The sequence below is a fragment of the Canis lupus genome, chromosome 7 (assembly GCF_048164855.1).
Source record: "Canis lupus baileyi chromosome 7, mCanLup2.hap1, whole genome shotgun sequence".
NCBI lineage: Eukaryota > Metazoa > Chordata > Mammalia > Carnivora > Canidae > Canis > Canis lupus.
Genome location: NC_132844.1, coordinates 8,052,855 through 8,069,620, shown reverse-complemented (window position 1 = coordinate 8,069,620; position 16,766 = coordinate 8,052,855). Strand labels below are relative to the sequence as shown.

At 37.8% G+C, this 16,766-nt stretch overlaps 1 protein-coding gene across 12 annotated transcripts in view; it reads right to left on the bottom strand.

Moving 5' to 3' along the window:
• PDSS2 (decaprenyl diphosphate synthase subunit 2) overlaps positions 1-16,766 on the bottom strand; it is a 250,590-nt gene that overhangs the window by 96,383 nt on the left and 137,441 nt on the right. For all 12 annotated transcript variants that reach the window (XR_012033755.1, XM_072831884.1, XM_072831888.1 and 9 more), the window contains one exon: positions 2,457-2,655. Coding sequence is in view for 11 of the 12 variants with exons in the window: in XM_072831884.1 (XP_072687985.1) it covers positions 2,457-2,655 (199 nt within the window). In the remaining variant the exon portion in view is untranslated. The remainder of the gene's footprint in view (positions 1-2,456; positions 2,656-16,766) is intronic.

The window sequence follows — 16,766 nt, the reverse complement described above, 5'->3', positions numbered from 1 at the left end:
TGTAGTAAGAACATTGTTTTCACCACAACACTGTGTGTGCCTCACCAAAATGTGTACCTGTATTGTTATTATAAACTAATAATTTTATCTCCCATGTTGTACTTCCAGTGTGGGGCTTGAACCCTGAGATCAAGAATTGGATGCTTTACTGACTGAGCCAGCCAGGTGCCCCTTCCATGTTGTACTTTAAACTGAAGTTCCAATCTCACTCATAATGGCTTTACCTCTGATAGAATATACTTCCAAAAGCTTTACCTTGATTTCATGAATGGATGGAAAAAATAAAGCTTTTCCTGAATTAACTAAAATGATTTAATTGCTTAAAGTACCTGAAGACACTCAACTAAAATGGAATTATTTAGCTGTTTGCAAAGTTCTCTTCTGCCAACAAATGGGAAGTTATTGCTTACCCTTGACCACGTGCACATAAAAACTTGTAGTCGAAAATGAGTGAAATTAATTTAGAAAAATAGACATTTGTCTAAAAGTTAGGCTTCACAAAGTGGTATGAATATATACCTTCTGTAGCTATATATGTTAAGTCGTCATCTTCGGAAATCTTCTGGAAGTAAATACTAACTTCGGAAATAGATCGTGATACTTTTTTTTTTTTTTTTTTTTTTTTTTTTTTTTTTTTTAGATCGTGATACTTTTTCAGCGGATCTGATGCTTCTTGTTTTCATGTGGCCAGTGATAATAGTATGGCCTCCCCAGTGGCTAGGGAATGTTCACATTTTGTGTAAATTATGCATTCCTTATCAACTTTCTCAGTATTTAAAAAAATGAAATATATAGTTTTTAGCTTATTGCTGCCAAGAGGGTTTATTGCAAAAACAAAGTGTTGCCAAACAATTAAACAGTTAGAGATTTACATTATACAGGCAAGCGTGGTCAGTCTACTCTCTACCTTCTCTGATCAGCCTTGATTTCCCATAGATACTTCACTGATGTCCAACTTCCACCTTACTATGTTTCCCACTGAGCTTTTGGACTGGTACCTGGTGGCTTGGTGACTCTTGAAGGCCATGCACAGGCCGCATAGGTTAACCTAGGCATTCAGCACACTTTGTTCTATCAGCAATTGCCCTGCGTTCTTTCCTTGATGTGGAGGTGTCTGAAAGGGTTGGGAAAAGAGATAAGTTATTGCTGGTTGTCCTCTAGATTTAATATCATGCTAACATGAGAGCACTCTCTCCACTGTACATGGGTCTCACATACTATTAGCCTACACTGGACAAAAACTGAGGCAGAGGTTGGAAGTATAAAGCAGACATCTACGAGACCTATCCTGGCTCATCCTAATGTAACTATTCATAATCGTTCTCTCTTAAAAAATTCAGGACAAATGTTAAATCAGATGGGATTCTGGGTCAGCACTTAAGACTATTCTAAGCAAACCAGGATGTCCTCTCACTTCACCTTCAAGAGAAGGAGATCTGTCTTTCTCTGTACTTCCTCCTCCTCCTTTCCTGTGGAATGGAGTGAGAACATGATGGCAGCCATTTGAGGCCAAAAATAAAGCGTAAGATAGGGATGGCGGAGCAGTAAGACAAAAAACATCTTGGTTCCTGAGTTTGTAGAATTAACCCCAGATTGCCTACTCCTGGATGTTTTTACATGAGAAAGAAATAAATTCTATCTTGTTCAGGCCACTGTTATTTCATGAATAAACTGATTCAAACTCATATATAAGGAATATTTCTATCATCTTTCTAGAAAACAGCTTGGCAATATGTATCATCAAGAATGCTAAAAATGTTTAAACCCTTTGCACCACTTTTAGGTATTTATCTGAACAAAATAATCTGAAATGAGGGATATGGCTGTGTAAAGATGTTTACTGAAGATCTATTTATGACAATAAAAAATTAGAAGTGACTTAAATTCCCAAAACGAGAAGTCTGTTAAATAAATGATATTACATCTAAATAGCTGAATATTATACAACCATTACAAAGTGTGTGAAAGATGTTAATAACGTAGGAGAATACCCACATTATAATATGATAAAGGAAAAAACTGGCAGGATTAAAAAAAAAACCTTATGCATGTTAAGTTCTCATCTATGTTACAAAAAATTCACATATATAAAGGCAGGAGTAAGCAAACAAAAAGCTTGAAAGGAAATACATCGCAATATTAACTAACAGTGATTATCTCTGGATAGTGAGGTAAATAGGTAATATTTGTTTATATATCTTCTTTGTGTTAAATATTTGACAGTATTTTATAATTAACAAATAATTATAACCAGAAAAAAACAGAAGTTAATTTCAAAACTCCTTGCTAGCATTTATTGGTTTTACCTGGTGCTGACACTGCCACCATCATCATCACAATTTTACTGAGCATCTATCTACATGTGGGGAATTGGGGCAGCAGGGTACACAGACCTCCATAGCTCCAGCAGAGCCTCCTAAAAGCCATCCAGATACAAATAAATTACCCAGTATTACCTTGGTATTTTGTAGCAGAGCTAGTCCATTGCAGGCATTTGCTAGAAGAAAGTCTCCACTCAGGATAGCTATTTTATTTCCAAATTGCATGTCTTTCAGTGCTCCATCAGAAGATTGCAATTCATTTAAATTTACTATCCCACGATGTACGAGGAGAGCAGTATGGATAAGTTCTGTGATCTCTGCCAAACTTCTTTGACTAAAATATGAAGGTAAGATTTGTCTGAGTTTCAAGAATACCATCATATCACTAATGCCAGTTTTCAACAATAAAATATTTCAGTGACTAGTCTCTTTGTCTCTCTCTCTCTCTCTCTCTTTAAAATATTATTCATTTTTAATGAAGTTTTTAATAGAGGGCTCTCCACTAAGCAGTTTGGGATCTATAAGCAGATCTTGACATGTTCCTTCCGTATAACATTCCTCACCTTCCATCCCATGAATAACCAGGATTTTCCAGAGAAGCTGGCCAGTGCGGCCATCCTCTACAGTTCCATTTAGATACTTGTTATTAGTATACCTTTCCCACCTCTGTGATTTTAGGATTACTGAAAATCCTTACTAGTACCTAATGAAACTCCAATTTAAGGGGAAACATAACCTGTGTCAGGCATTATGCTAAGCACTTTTATACATTATCTTTTTTAATCCTAATGCAAAGCTATGGTATTTACAGAGCTGAATAAAATGTGGTCACCTTCCTTAAAGATCTTACATTTCAAAATAAAAAGATATATACCTACAGTAGTAAATAAAACAGAGAAGGCCCTGGAGAAGTTTATAGTATAGTACTGTATCAGATGGGATGTCAATAAATGTTTTTCTTTCCTTTTTTTAGAAAAAGATTTTATTTATGTATTTGATAGAGGAGAGAGAAAAGAGCACAAGTGGGAGGAAGGGGGAGAGGGAGAGGGAGAAGCAGCAGAGCCTGATGTGGGGCTTGATCTCAGGACTCTGGGATCATGATCTGAGCCGAAGATAGACACTACCATCTGAGTGACCCAGGCACCCCAAAATGCTTCTTTTCTTATACTTTTCTATAGTTTATACATTTTCTACAATGACAAAAGTATTATTTTAATATCATAAAAATCCAAACAATTTCTAAAATATTTAAATTCCATAACCATCCTATGATAGGTATTAACTTCTTGTTATATGTGAGAAAATTGTTGCACACTGTTAAATGGCTTTCCCAAAGGCACACAGTAACGTAGGGCTGGAAATCTGTTGAAATTTGTTACAAATGACTTCATGGAATCAGACTACCTGGTTTCCTTGTCCTTGGTTGTCTCTTCCACACTAACTCTGGGCTTAGCCATGTGACTGACTTTGGCCAAAAAGACCTTAGCAAATGTGACACAAGCAAAGCCTGAAAAATGCTTATGGATTAAGACTTGTCCAAAGCAGTCACATGAGTGATCCCAGGCAGAACTATCTGGTCAATCCACATATTGCTAAGAAATAAAATGACTGTTTCAAGTTACTAAATTATAGTTTGCTACGTAGGAATAGATACCTGATACAGAAACTAGCATATCTGGGTGTGGTGTGCTGTTTAACAAAAGCCTAAAATATGTGTCACTGGCTTTGAGTCTGATTGATGGGGGGTGGGGGTGGGGGGCTAAATGGGAAAGCTGAAGAAATGGCAAATTCCTAGTGGCATCTGGAAAGGCAGTGAGAAATTGTTATTGGAGACTGAGAAGGGACATACTGTGTTAGAAGGTAGTGAAACAACTGGCAAAACTGTTGCCTATGGTAACTTGAAAGATAGAAAATATATATAATGAAATTATGTATCTGGATGGGGTGATTGATTCTCAGGCAGAATGGTGAAATGTCATTTGGATTATTGTAGCTGTGCATGCCAAGGTACAAGAGAGATGAGCTAAAGAGAGAACTGTTAGTTTGGAAGCACAATTTACAGGACTAGTAAGGGAGAAAAGACTCCCTATGCTGAAAATAAAACTTTTGGGACACCTGGGTGGCTCAGTTGAGCGTCTGCCTTCAGGTCAGGGTATGATCCTGGAGTCCTGGGATCGAGTCCTACATTGGGCTCCCTGCCTGGAGCCTGCTTCTCCCTCTGCCTGTGTCTCTGTCACTCTCTCTTCTCTCTCTCTCTCTGTGACTCTCATGAATAAATAAAAATCTTAAAAAAAAAAAAAAAGAAAACTTTCACATCTCCAGTCTCTCCAGAAAAAATCCTGCCAAAGAAAGAAATGGTATTAAGAAAAAGATAAAAACAAAACTGTGGCTATAAGACCTTTTCTAGAGACCTAAAAATATAAGGTGATGCCCAACAGATCCCTTTGCTAGACAAAAGGTCTTCTAAGAACTCCAAGGGTTCTGTCCCACAGCAGCCTTACACCCAACTTAAAGTTGAGATGTCCATCTCCAAAAAGAACTATGGATGTGGCTTTTAGGACACGAAAAGAACATTAATGACATTTAAGGAAAAAGCAGTTAAGGGAGTTGTATGAGCTTCAAGTAAAAGTGACAAGAGACAGTCCAAAAGGGAAAAAGGAAAACGAAAAAAAAAAAAGGAGCTTCTAAATCAACTTCCATGGACAAGAAATCAGGCTGAGACGGCTACTCAGCTACAAGTATAAATCTCCTCCTCCTCCTCCTCCTCTTCTTCTTCTTCCTCCTCCTCCTCCCTTCTTCTTCTTCTTCCTCCTCTTCCTCCCCCTTCCTCCTCCTCCTCCTTTTTCCTTCCTTCCTTCCTCCCTCCCTCTCTCTTCTTTCTTTTTTCTTTCTTTCTTTCTTTCTTTCTTTCTTTCTTTCTTTCTTTCTTTCTCTTTCTTTCTTTCTTTCTTTCTTTCTTTCTTTCTTTCTTTCTTTCTTTCTTTCTTTCTTTCTTTCTTTCTTTCTTTCTTTCCTTCCTTCCTTCCTTCCTTCCTTCCTTCCTTCCTTCCTTTCTTCTTTCTTTCTTTCTTTCTTTCTTTCTTTCTTTCTTTCTTTCTTTCTTTCTTTCTTTCTTTCTTTCTTTCTTTCTTTCTTTCTTTCTTTCTTTCTTTCTTTCTTTCTTTCTTTCTTTCTTTCTTTCTTTCTTTCTTTCTTTCTTTCTTCTCCTCCTCCTCCTCCTCCTCCTCCTTCATTGAAGTAGAGTTGACACACAGTGTTACATTAGTTTCAGCTGTATAACATAGTGATTCCATACTCTATGCTATGCTATGCTCACAAGTGTAGCTCTCTCTAAATTGTTTCTTATTGCAAATGTTCAGGGAAAATAGTTCAGAGAGTAAAGGATTCTGGAGGACAGTGGATCAGGGAACCTCTCCTGAGAAACAGACTGGGTCCTAGTCAAGAAATATTCCTTGCTTCTAGAGACAGAGGTCCTCATACTGTATACCCAGTTGGATTTCAGAATTACTATGGGCCATTGATTATTATGTGCTTTCCATTCCTCCCTCTTTTTCAATGGAAGTGACTATTGTGGTTATCTTGTTCCTGGCTCACCATTCTGTGCTATGTGTAGTGGCGGTACAGGTAGGTCATAACTCATCCTTTTTGTTCCCTGGATTAAGAGGAGTCGCATCTACAAAGAGACCTAACCAAAATTATGAGATCGTGGACCTTGAGCTTGATGGCATGAAATACATGAGACTCTGGGGTCTTGGGAAGTGGTTAAATATACGTTGCATAAGGAAGGAATGTGAATCATGGGGACCTGAGGGTAGACTGTGGCAGACGATTATACCAATGGCCACTGACAAATCATACCTCCTGACATCCATGTCACGTCTCCTCCTCGATTAGCTCTGAGTTGATTATATGACTTGTTTGGCTAGTGGGATACCAGCAAAAGTGGGACAAACAAGCTTGGTAAGTGATTTTGCACTGGGGCTCACCCTCTTGGAATGTTTTCCCAAGACTACATGTGAAGAAACCTAGTCTAGCCTCCTTCAGGATGAAAGGCAACATGGAGAGAGGAAAACCCAACTTTCCTAACCATGCTTACTTTCCAGTTGACCTCCCGGTAAATGCAGCCACATAAATAAACCCAGGAGGAACTAGCAGAGGATCAGTCCAGCCAATCCACAGAACCATGAAAAATAAAATGTTTACTGTGTTAAGCCAGCAAATTTTGGGGGCAGTTTGTTATATAATAGAAAATTGATAGAGACTTCAAAATCCTTTCTATTTCTACTATACTAGGCTGCTTCCTAGATTGCCAGCTGCAAAATTTTAACATTTTCTCTGAGGAAGGTAAATTTGTGCTGGGACTTGAATGGCAGGTATGGTATCTCAGCTAGAGAGGAAGGGCAGACACAACAGTAGAGATTAGGAATCCCAGAATAATGAAGAACAGGAATCACGGTTTGGTGAAGGCAAGAGGGGGAGGAGGTCAGGTTGGCCAGAGTACAGGGTCTGTGGGGATAAGTGAGAGGTAGGAACCTGGAGCTAGATTACAGCAGGTTAAAGGGCCTATATTTTGTTCCACAGGCAGCGTTTTTGAGGAGGGATGATATTTCTTTTTAAATGATTTAGGAAAAATATTCTGAAAGACAGCCTTAGACATGGAGACAAATAAATATAAAAAATCAGATAATAAATATAAGACTTTTTAATCCTAAATTAAAGACTACTGAAAAGTTAACAGAAAACATTTAAAAACAAAAGGAGCTAATATTTAAAAGTATCGTTTAAAATAGTAACTAAAGAAATAAAAACATATTTTATTAGTATTCTGTTCTCTAGTTTATAATACCAATCACTGGAAAAATCCATATAGTCACATTTCACAGAAATCACACAATGGGAGTGTTGGCAAGTCTATAACTCAGGAAGGGTTAAGGACTGGACAGATGTCTCCGTCAGCCAGCTTATGAAAGAAAGTAATAACCAGGCATGCAAGAAGTTGTAGGTGTTTTTTTTTTCTTTTTTTAAAGATTTCATTTATTCATGAGAGACATACAGAGAGAGGCAGAAACTTAGGCATTGGGAGAACCAGGCTCCGCGGGGGAAGCCTGATGTGGGACTTGATCCCAGGATTCTGGGATCATGCTCTGAGCCAAAGGCAGACACTCAACCACTGAGCCACCTAGGTGTCCCAGTTGTAAGTGTTTTTGAATTACTCTGAGGCTGAAACTAAATGATCATGAGCTTTTAAGAAAGACATCTATAATCATAAAACAGCATTCATTAAATAGCAATCTTTAAATGCCACATGCTCAGAATCAAAAACAATCGTAATAGTAAAAGTGAAAAGCCATAATTTGTACAGTACACACCATTTACAAAGAACTTTCATTTATATTATCTACTTGTGCTTCTAATTACAGCAGGTCTGGTGAGGTTAAATACTTGATCAAGAACATTCAGTTTGTAAAGGACAAAGCTGGAACTTAGAGCCACCTTGTCATAATGACCAATGACAATTTAAAATGTTTATTTACATAATGAATAGTGAATGAGGAGGGAAAAAAGGCCAAAGTTACCAATGTTATCAACACTGGTATATGCCCATCACAACTTGTCCAATTTTTATCCCTAGTTCTAAGCACTACAGAAGAGTTTTCTAGGAGAGAATATATTATGAATAGATTTGACTCTTTTTGTTCATAATAACTGGGAAAAGTAATCAAGTTGTTTCCAAATCATTTGAGCAGAACCAAATCAAGTGATTTAGCTCGTCAAGAATCTGGATAATAGTTCTACTTCTGCCTCTAACATCACACAGTTTAGGGGCAAATCCCTTCAACTCTTAGGCACAAGGTCTTATCACCACTGAAAGAGAAACAATTCCTTCCAGTTCCCAAATCCTAAGATTCAGGGATTAAAAAAAATTTACCTAGACTTCAGTTAACAGTTACAAAGAGACAAAAATATTGCTATTAACAGTTTTCTATAGAAAATATAAATGAAATAAATTGTCATCTTTGAAATCTGTCCTGTAATTCCCCTATTTGGTACTACAATCTCAATTTCTAAGATTTTATCATCAGATAAACAACTCCAGATCACATTATGCAAGAGTATAATTTAGTGTATAGCAGAGAAGTAGTGACAGTAGGAAAGAATCTGGGAAATTTTTCTTCTCATTATCTTATTCCTGTTTTAGCCAACCAAAGCAATCTAGTAAACTTTCAACATACTGGATTTTAAAAATTATCTTAAATAAAAGTCTTCATGCCATTTTATGTACATACATTTTAGTACTCTTGGGTATTTTTCATGCTAAATCTTGATTGGAAAAGAGTCACAAATGAATACCACTTATGTTAAATAATCAGAGTAGGGAAGTAATTACCACATTGAATGAAACTGAGGATTAATCAATGTTTCTACAAAAATTTCCCCCAAATCATATTCTTTCAGTTATATGAAACAGCTTCATCTGTTTTGATCCATTTTTTCGCAACATTTCTCCATTTTTTTTTTTAGCATCCTAAGTTTTAGATGTAAGTATGGCAGACACTGCTAGTTACCTATCCATTCTTATGTTCCTCACTACCAACATATCTTTGATTATACATGGAGTGACAATGTACTCACTTAAAAATACTTCCCCAAGACCCCCTGAGGCTAGTAGTGATCATGTAGCACAGTCCGGCCTAAGAATGTAAGCAGAAATCTACTAGGTGGAGTTTCTGAGAAATCTTCTGAGTTCCTGATGTTAGTAGACAGATTCAGTTGGCATGCACCTTTGGCAATTTTTTTTTAAATAATAAATTTATTTTTTATTGGTGTTCAATTTGCCAACATACAGAATAACACCCAGTGCTCATCCCGTCAAGTGCCCCCTCAGTGCCCGTCACCCATTCACCCCCACCCCCGGCCCTCCTCCCCTTCCACCACTCCTAGTTCATTTCCCAGAGTTAGGAGTCTTCATGTTCTGTCTCCCTTTCTGATATTTCCTACCCATTTCTTCTCCCTTCCCTTCTATTCCCTTTCACTATTATTTATATTCCCCAAATGAATGAGACCATATAATGTTTGTCCTTCTCCAATTGACTTATTTCACTCAGCATAATACCATCCAGTTCCATCCACGTTGAAGCAAATGGTGGGTATTTGTCATTTCTAATGGCTGAGGAATATTTCATTGTATACATAGACCACATCTTCTTTATCCATTCATCTTTCGATGGACACCGAGGCTCCTTCCACACTTTGGCTATTGTGGCCATTGCTGCTATAAACATCGGGGTGCAGGTGTCCCAGCGTTTCATTGCATCTGTATCTTTGGGGTAAATCCCCAGCAGTGCAATTGCTGGGTCGTAGGGCAGGTCTATTTTTAACTCTTTGAGGAACCTCTACACAGTTTTCCAGAGTGGCTGCACCAGTTCACATTCCCACCAACAGTGTAAGAGGGTTCCCTTTTCTCCACATCCTCTCCAACATTTGTGGTTTCCTGCCTTGTTAATTTTCCCCATTCTCACTGGTGTGAGGTGGTATCTCATTGTGGTTTTGTATTTCCCTGATGGCAAGTGATGTGGAGCATTTTCTCATGTGCGTGTTGGCCATGTCAATGTCTTCCTCTGTGAGATTTCTGTTCATGTCTTTTGCCCATTTCATGATTGCATTGTTTGTTTCTTTGGTGTTGAGTTTAAGAAGTTCTTTATAGATCTTGGAAACTAGCCCTTTATCTGATACGTCATTTCCAAATATCTTCTCCTATTCTGTAGGTTGTCTTTGAGTTTTGTTGACTGTATCCTTTGCTGTGCAAAAGCTTCTTATCTTGATGAAGTCCCAATAGTTCATTTTTGCTATTGTTTCTTTTGTCTTCGTGGATGTATCTTGCAAGAAGTTACTGTGGCCGACTTCAAAAAGGGTGTTGCCTGTGTTCTCCTCTAGGATTTTGATGGAATCTTGTCTCGCATTTAGATCTTTCATCCATTTTGAGTTTATATTTGTGTATGGTGAAATAGAGTGGTCTAGTTTCATTCTTCTGCATGTGGATGTCCAATGTTCCCAGCACCATTTATTGAAGAGACTGTCTTTCTTCCAGTGGATAGTCTTTCCTCCTTTATCGAATATTAGTTGACCATAAAGTTGAGAGTCCACTTCTGGATTCTCTATTCTGTTCCATTGATCTATGTGTCTGTTTTTGTGCCAGTACCACACTGTCTTGATGACCACACCTTTGGCAATTTGGACTTAGCCCATCTTCCTGTCTGAAAGAAGGCCTACCAACCTGGGGGATGAGAAGGGATTTAGGATCCTAAAGGGGCTAACGGGGGCCCACAATTTAAGGATGGTAGAGTAGGAACAGCAGAGAAGCTTGGGCCCCAGATGACTTACTTCTTTGAGGGATATACCAGCTCTGAAATGCCCACCTCTAGCCTTCTTAGCTGAGATAAACACTGCACTCTTTTAAGCTACTGTTGTTAAAAGTCTTATTATATACAGCCAATAACTTCCTGAAAGATGTGGTTCATAAAAATTGCACCACAAAAGATAGCAAAGATATTTTATGTTCATATTTCTGCACTCTGGGTTTAATTCACTTACAATCATCTCTTGGAGGGGGCACCTGGCTGGCTTGGTGGGTAGAACGTGTGACTCTTTTTTTTTTTAGAACGTGTGACTCTTGATCTCAGGGTTGTGAATTCGAGCCCCAAATTGGGTGTAAAGATTAAATAAGTTTTTTAAAAAATTTAAATATTATCTCTTGGAGATGCCTGGGTGGCTTAGCGGTTTGGTGCCTGCCTTTGGCCCAGGGCGTGATCCTGGAATCCCGGGATGGAGGACCGCATGGGGCTCCCTACATGGAGCCTGCTTCTCCCTTGGCCTGTGTCTCTGCCTCTCTCTCTATGTCTCTCATGAATAAATAAAATCTATAAATAAATAAATAAATAAATAAATAAATAAATAAATAAAAATCTCTTGGAGATCTACATCATTTACAGAGAATCTTCTTGTTCCACTTAACATTTTTACAGAGGTCCACTGTAGAGATGTGCCATACAATTCTTTTTTCCACACAACTTTTGCTGCTAAGTGATAAATATACCTTTTTAAAAAGAATTTCTAGGACTCAGCCCATGTGTTACTTCTGTGAAGTCTTCTCTTACTGCCCCAGAATTAACTCCTTCTGTGCCTGAAAGCCTCTGAACACAGCTGTTTATTGTACTCTCCTGTAATTATTTCTTTAGCCATCTATCTTCCTGCTACCCCTCTCCCTTACTACACTGTAAATTATACTATCCTATTTCTCTAGGCTGCCCACACATATTTGTTAAATGAGTAACTCTAATTAGCAATCAATTTTATAAAGGCATAGTGGATTATTGTGATTCTTAGTTTCAAAAGGGAAGGATGATATTAACTACAAAGTCGTTTCATAGAATCAGAGTTCAAAGTGACCCCAAGGGTCAATTAACCTCAATTAGCCCCATCCAGGGATGAGTGATAACTATATCACAGGAGCCAGGTCTGCTGATAAATAGTTCTAATTATTAGAAATTGTTCTTTATATTAACCTGAAATCTCTTAAAATGTTTTACATGTTTAAGTTGGCATTAAAACAGTAGAAGGGTCAATTGTGTTTCATTACACAGGTAAGGGAGATAAAAGACAATGGCATCTTCTTTCTCTTTCTTATTTTTTTCTTCCTCCTTCCCTCCTTGCCTTCCTTCTTTTTGAGAGGTTTAAAAAAAAAGCGCAAGAAAGTACAGAAAATAATACAACAAATATATAATATTGCATTTAGAAATAATAATGGTTTATACTTTTTTTTTAAAAAAAGATTTTATTTATTTATGAGAGACACACAGAGAGAGGCAGAGACATAGGTAAACAGAGAAGCAGGCTCCCTCTGGGGAGCCCAATGCAGGACTCAATCCCATGACCCCGGGATCATGACCTGAGCCAAAGGCAGACAGATGTTCAACCACTGAGCCACCCAGGTGCCCATGAAGAGTTTACACTTTGTCATTTTTAATAGTTCTTAAAGATGCATTAAAAAAAAAAAAAACCTTTTTATTCTGGCAATTTTCAAATATACCAAAGTGGAAAATACAGCATAAAGAACCTCCGTGGACCCCAATCTTATTTCAGCCCCACCTTTCACTCTTCTTTCAGTTTATTTTGAAGTGAATGCCAGATATCATGTCATTTCATCTAAAATACTTCAAATGTCTTATTTTTTAGAAGTGTAATAAGAGCAATTATGGTTCCCACTTACTAAATTATTACTAAAAATTAAAAAGATCAGAAATTACTAAATTAACTGTTAATTACTTTGAGCCATAATTACTATATGCTGAGCACTTTATGTAAAATAATTCTGCAAGCATAACAGTAATTCAATTAACAGATTAATAAATAAAATAACATCAAACTCACAACAGCTTTCTGAGATAAGCATTATTAACCTTTACCATACAGAAGAGACAGGAGTTGGGCTGGCAGGCTAACTGACTCACTCAAGTTCACATAGCTAGTGAACTACAGTCACAAGCTTGTGAGGCTCCCTGATTCTAAAGCCCAGGGTCTTTGCATATCAATGGAAAAATCCCAAATACAAAATGTACAAAACTGAGGTTTTTCTAAAAGTATTAAACTGATAGGTAAGGGTTATTTATTTAAAAACATTTCCTTTGGGTTTTTTTGTTTGTTTGTTTTGTTTTAAAGATTTTAATTTGAGAGAGTGTGAGAAAGAGAGGGACACAGAGAGAGAGAGAGAGCACACAAGCATAAGCAGAGGGGAGGGGCAGAGGGAGAAGCAGACTCCCCACTGATCAGGGAGCCTGACATTAAGCTCCATCCCAGGATCCTGGATCATGAGCCAAAGGCAGACGCTTAACTGAGTGAGCCTTCCAGGTGCCCCCTAAAATAATTTCTTTTGAATCCTAAAAGATTTTTTTTTATTGGAAAACTTTTACAATGTGAGAAGAATAAATCTGAAAATGTCAAAGAAAAAAAAAAGAAAGAAAATGTCAAAGAAAATTTTGGAAAACGAAACAAAAGGCCTACGATTCTGAATTTTAAAATTTATAATCAAGTTACTGCAGTTTCGACAAGTATAGTAGTATCATGAGAAAAAACTAATAGATTAGTGTAATGGAATCCAGAAAGAGATCCAAATATATTTGGAAAACTAATTATTTATGGTAAAGATAACATTTCATATTGTTAGGGAAAGATGGACTATTCCTACAGAAGATGTTAGGGCAAATGGTTATCTGTTCAGGGAAAAAAAAATAGGCCCCTATCTTGCACCATAGACAAAAATATATTTAGACAGATTAAAGATCTGTGAAAAACTCTGTATTTAGGAAAACATTCTTATGACCTCAGGGGGAGAAAGCCTTGTAAAATAAAATGGGAAGTCAGGAAGCCATAAGAAAAATAATGGATAGATTTGAGTAGTTAAAATGTAAAAGAATGTTTATTAGTGAAATAAAACATTAAAAAAATAAACCCAGGGAAATACAGACTTAAAGTATTTACAACACATACAACAGACAAAAGATTGTATTCAAAATATGTGTGGAGCTTACTGACAAGAAATTAAGAAACATAAATAGCTCAAGCACAAAATAGGAAAGGATATGAAGAGGTAATTTCACAAGAAATACAAATGGCCAAAAACCACATAAATAAGGCTCAACTTCACTAATAATTTGGGAAAGCAGTATTATAAAAATGAGATAATACTTTTAGCCCATCACTCTGCTCCTCTGCTCAACACCTACCAATGGCTCCTCAACTCACTCAGAGTGGATGCCAGAGCCCCTACAATGGACTCCAAGGTCCAAAACGACTGCCTCAGCTCCTCTACCCCTTACCTCTCTGAATTCATTTATTACCCTCTTTCCTCCTTGTCCACTCTTCTCCAGCTATGATAGATCTGCCTGGATTTCCTTGAATGTACCCAGTCTGTTCTTGCCACAGTGCCTTTGCCCCTTCCTCTGCCCCAGTTTTCCCTTATGGATCTAAGAAAGCTCAGTCACTTTCTTCCTTCAGATCCTCACAAAGTGTCCCTGCTCAGTAAGGTCTTCTCTGACCATTCCCCTTACAACAGCAACTGTCCCATACCTACCAGACATTCCTATCGCCTCTTCCTGCTTTTCTTTTTTTTTTTCCTCCATTGCACCTGTTGTCCTCTGACATGCTAGCTATTTTGTCTTTTTGTTTCCTTCTCCACAGCCCCATAGAAAGAAAAATCCAGGGCAGCCCGGGTGGCTCAGAGATTTAGCACCACCTTCAGCCCAGGGTATGATCCTGGAGACCCAGGATCAAGTCCAGTGTTGGGCTCCCTGCATGGAGCCTGCTTCTCCCTCTGCCTGTGTCTCTGTCTCTGCCTCTCTCTCTCTCTCTCTCTCTGTGTCTCTCATGAATAAATAAAATCTTAAAAAAAAAGAAAAGAAAGTTCCATAAAGGCAAATGGAGTGTGTGTGTGTGTGTGTGTGTGTGTGTGTGTGTGTGTCTCGTGGTGGTGGTGGTGGTGGTGGTGGTGGTGGGTGAGGGGGATGAAGAAAAGCAGGGAAGAGCAAAAGAGTTCTTAAAATATACTTTAGGGCACCTGGGTGGCACAGCTGGCACAGCTGGTTAAGCCATCCAACTCCTGATTTTGACTCAGGTCATGATCTCAGGGTTGTGAGACGGAGCCTTGCAGCAGGCTTTGCTTGAGATTCTTTCTCCTTCTGCCCCTCCTGCTCATGCTTACTTTCTCTCTCTCTAAAATAAATAAATCTTTTAAAAAACATTTTAAAAATACCAAAATATCAAGGCATATGAACTACAACAAAGGAAAGATATATGCTTCTAATATCAGGTAAAAGAACCTTTCTTGGTGACAGCCTTTAATCATAAGTGTCAAATATTAATTTTTCATAAGTGGGCCAGATCCAAAGTTCCAAGAAATTCATTCAATCATTACAATAATTACAAAAATATGATGATTTTCTTATTCTGCCATTTATTCATGTTGATAACCTAAGTGAACATGGAAATTTGAATTTTGAATTTGCCATGATCACAGCATTCAAAAACAATGTTGGTTCATTCCTACATTTTTAATTAATTAATTAATATTAATTTTTTAAAATTCCTACATTTGTAAATGAGAAATCTGATTAAAAACAAGCTACTGAAACCAAAAAAATCTCAACCACTGAAGCAAAATGCTAAAGCTGTAGGCCATAGTAGTGATGACCTCCAAAGAGAGGCTGAATCAGAGGTTCAAGGGCTGTAGAGAATAACCAGGTCTTATTTCCAGCTCTGACCACACATACTAAGCAATCACTGAACGTACTGAGGGCTCTGTGTCTCTTTCAGGAAAACTCACCTGACATTTTAAGTTAGAGTACATAGAAAAGAGGCTGGTTTCATTCAAGGAGATCCGATACCTGAATTTGTTAAAATCTTGCCATGTCATGAAAACATAAGGTGTAGAAGTGACGGGGGAAAAGGACAAAAATCCTTGAGTAATATTTCAAAGAAATCTTTTTTTTTTTAACTTACAAATTTATTTTTTATTGGTGTTTAATTTGCCAACATATAGAATAATACCCAGTGCTCATCCCGTCAAGTGCCCACCTCGGTGCCTGTCACCCAGTCACCCCCACCCTCCGCCCACCTCCCCTCAAAGAAATCTTTAAAACAAAGTTCTCCCAGGCTGCCTGGGTGGCTCAGTCAGTGGAACATCTGACTCTTGATCTTAGCTCAGGTCTTGATATTTGGGTCATGAGTTTGGGCACTGGGCTCCAAGTGAGGCTTGGATCTTACTTAAAAAAAAAATAAAAAGAAAAATAAAACAAAATTCTTCCATATTCAGTATGTAATTCTGAATTACTGGTAGTTTTACAGAAATATAATTTTTTTAAAGAATTTATTTATTTATTCATGAGAGACACACACAGGGAGAGAGAAGCGCAGAGACACAGGCAGAGAGAGAAGCAGGCTCCATGCAGGGAGCCCGCCATGGGACTTGATCCTGGGTCTCCTGGACCACGCCATGGGCCAAAGGCAGCGCTAAACCGCTGAGCCACCTGGGCTGCCCGCAGAAATATAATTTTAAAATAATCCCAGCTTAACACAAAGACTCCTGTCTCTTGATTTATTTCCAAAAAAGAAAGCTTAGTATATTTTAGATTTTTTTAGTAAAAATTGTATATATTTAAGGTGTATAACATAATGTTTTGATAAACACACGCACACTGAAATAATTACTATGGTCAAGCTAATTAGTATATCCATCTCCTCACAGTTACTTTTTTCCCTTTTCTTTCTTTTTTTTTCCCCCAAAGAAAGCTCAGTATTGATGTGTTCTGTAATTAGTTCCCTTCATACCTGTCAACCAATCTACAAAGAAGTGAGCTGCCTTCAGAGGTGGCAGTCATACTTGAGAAAGCGGAG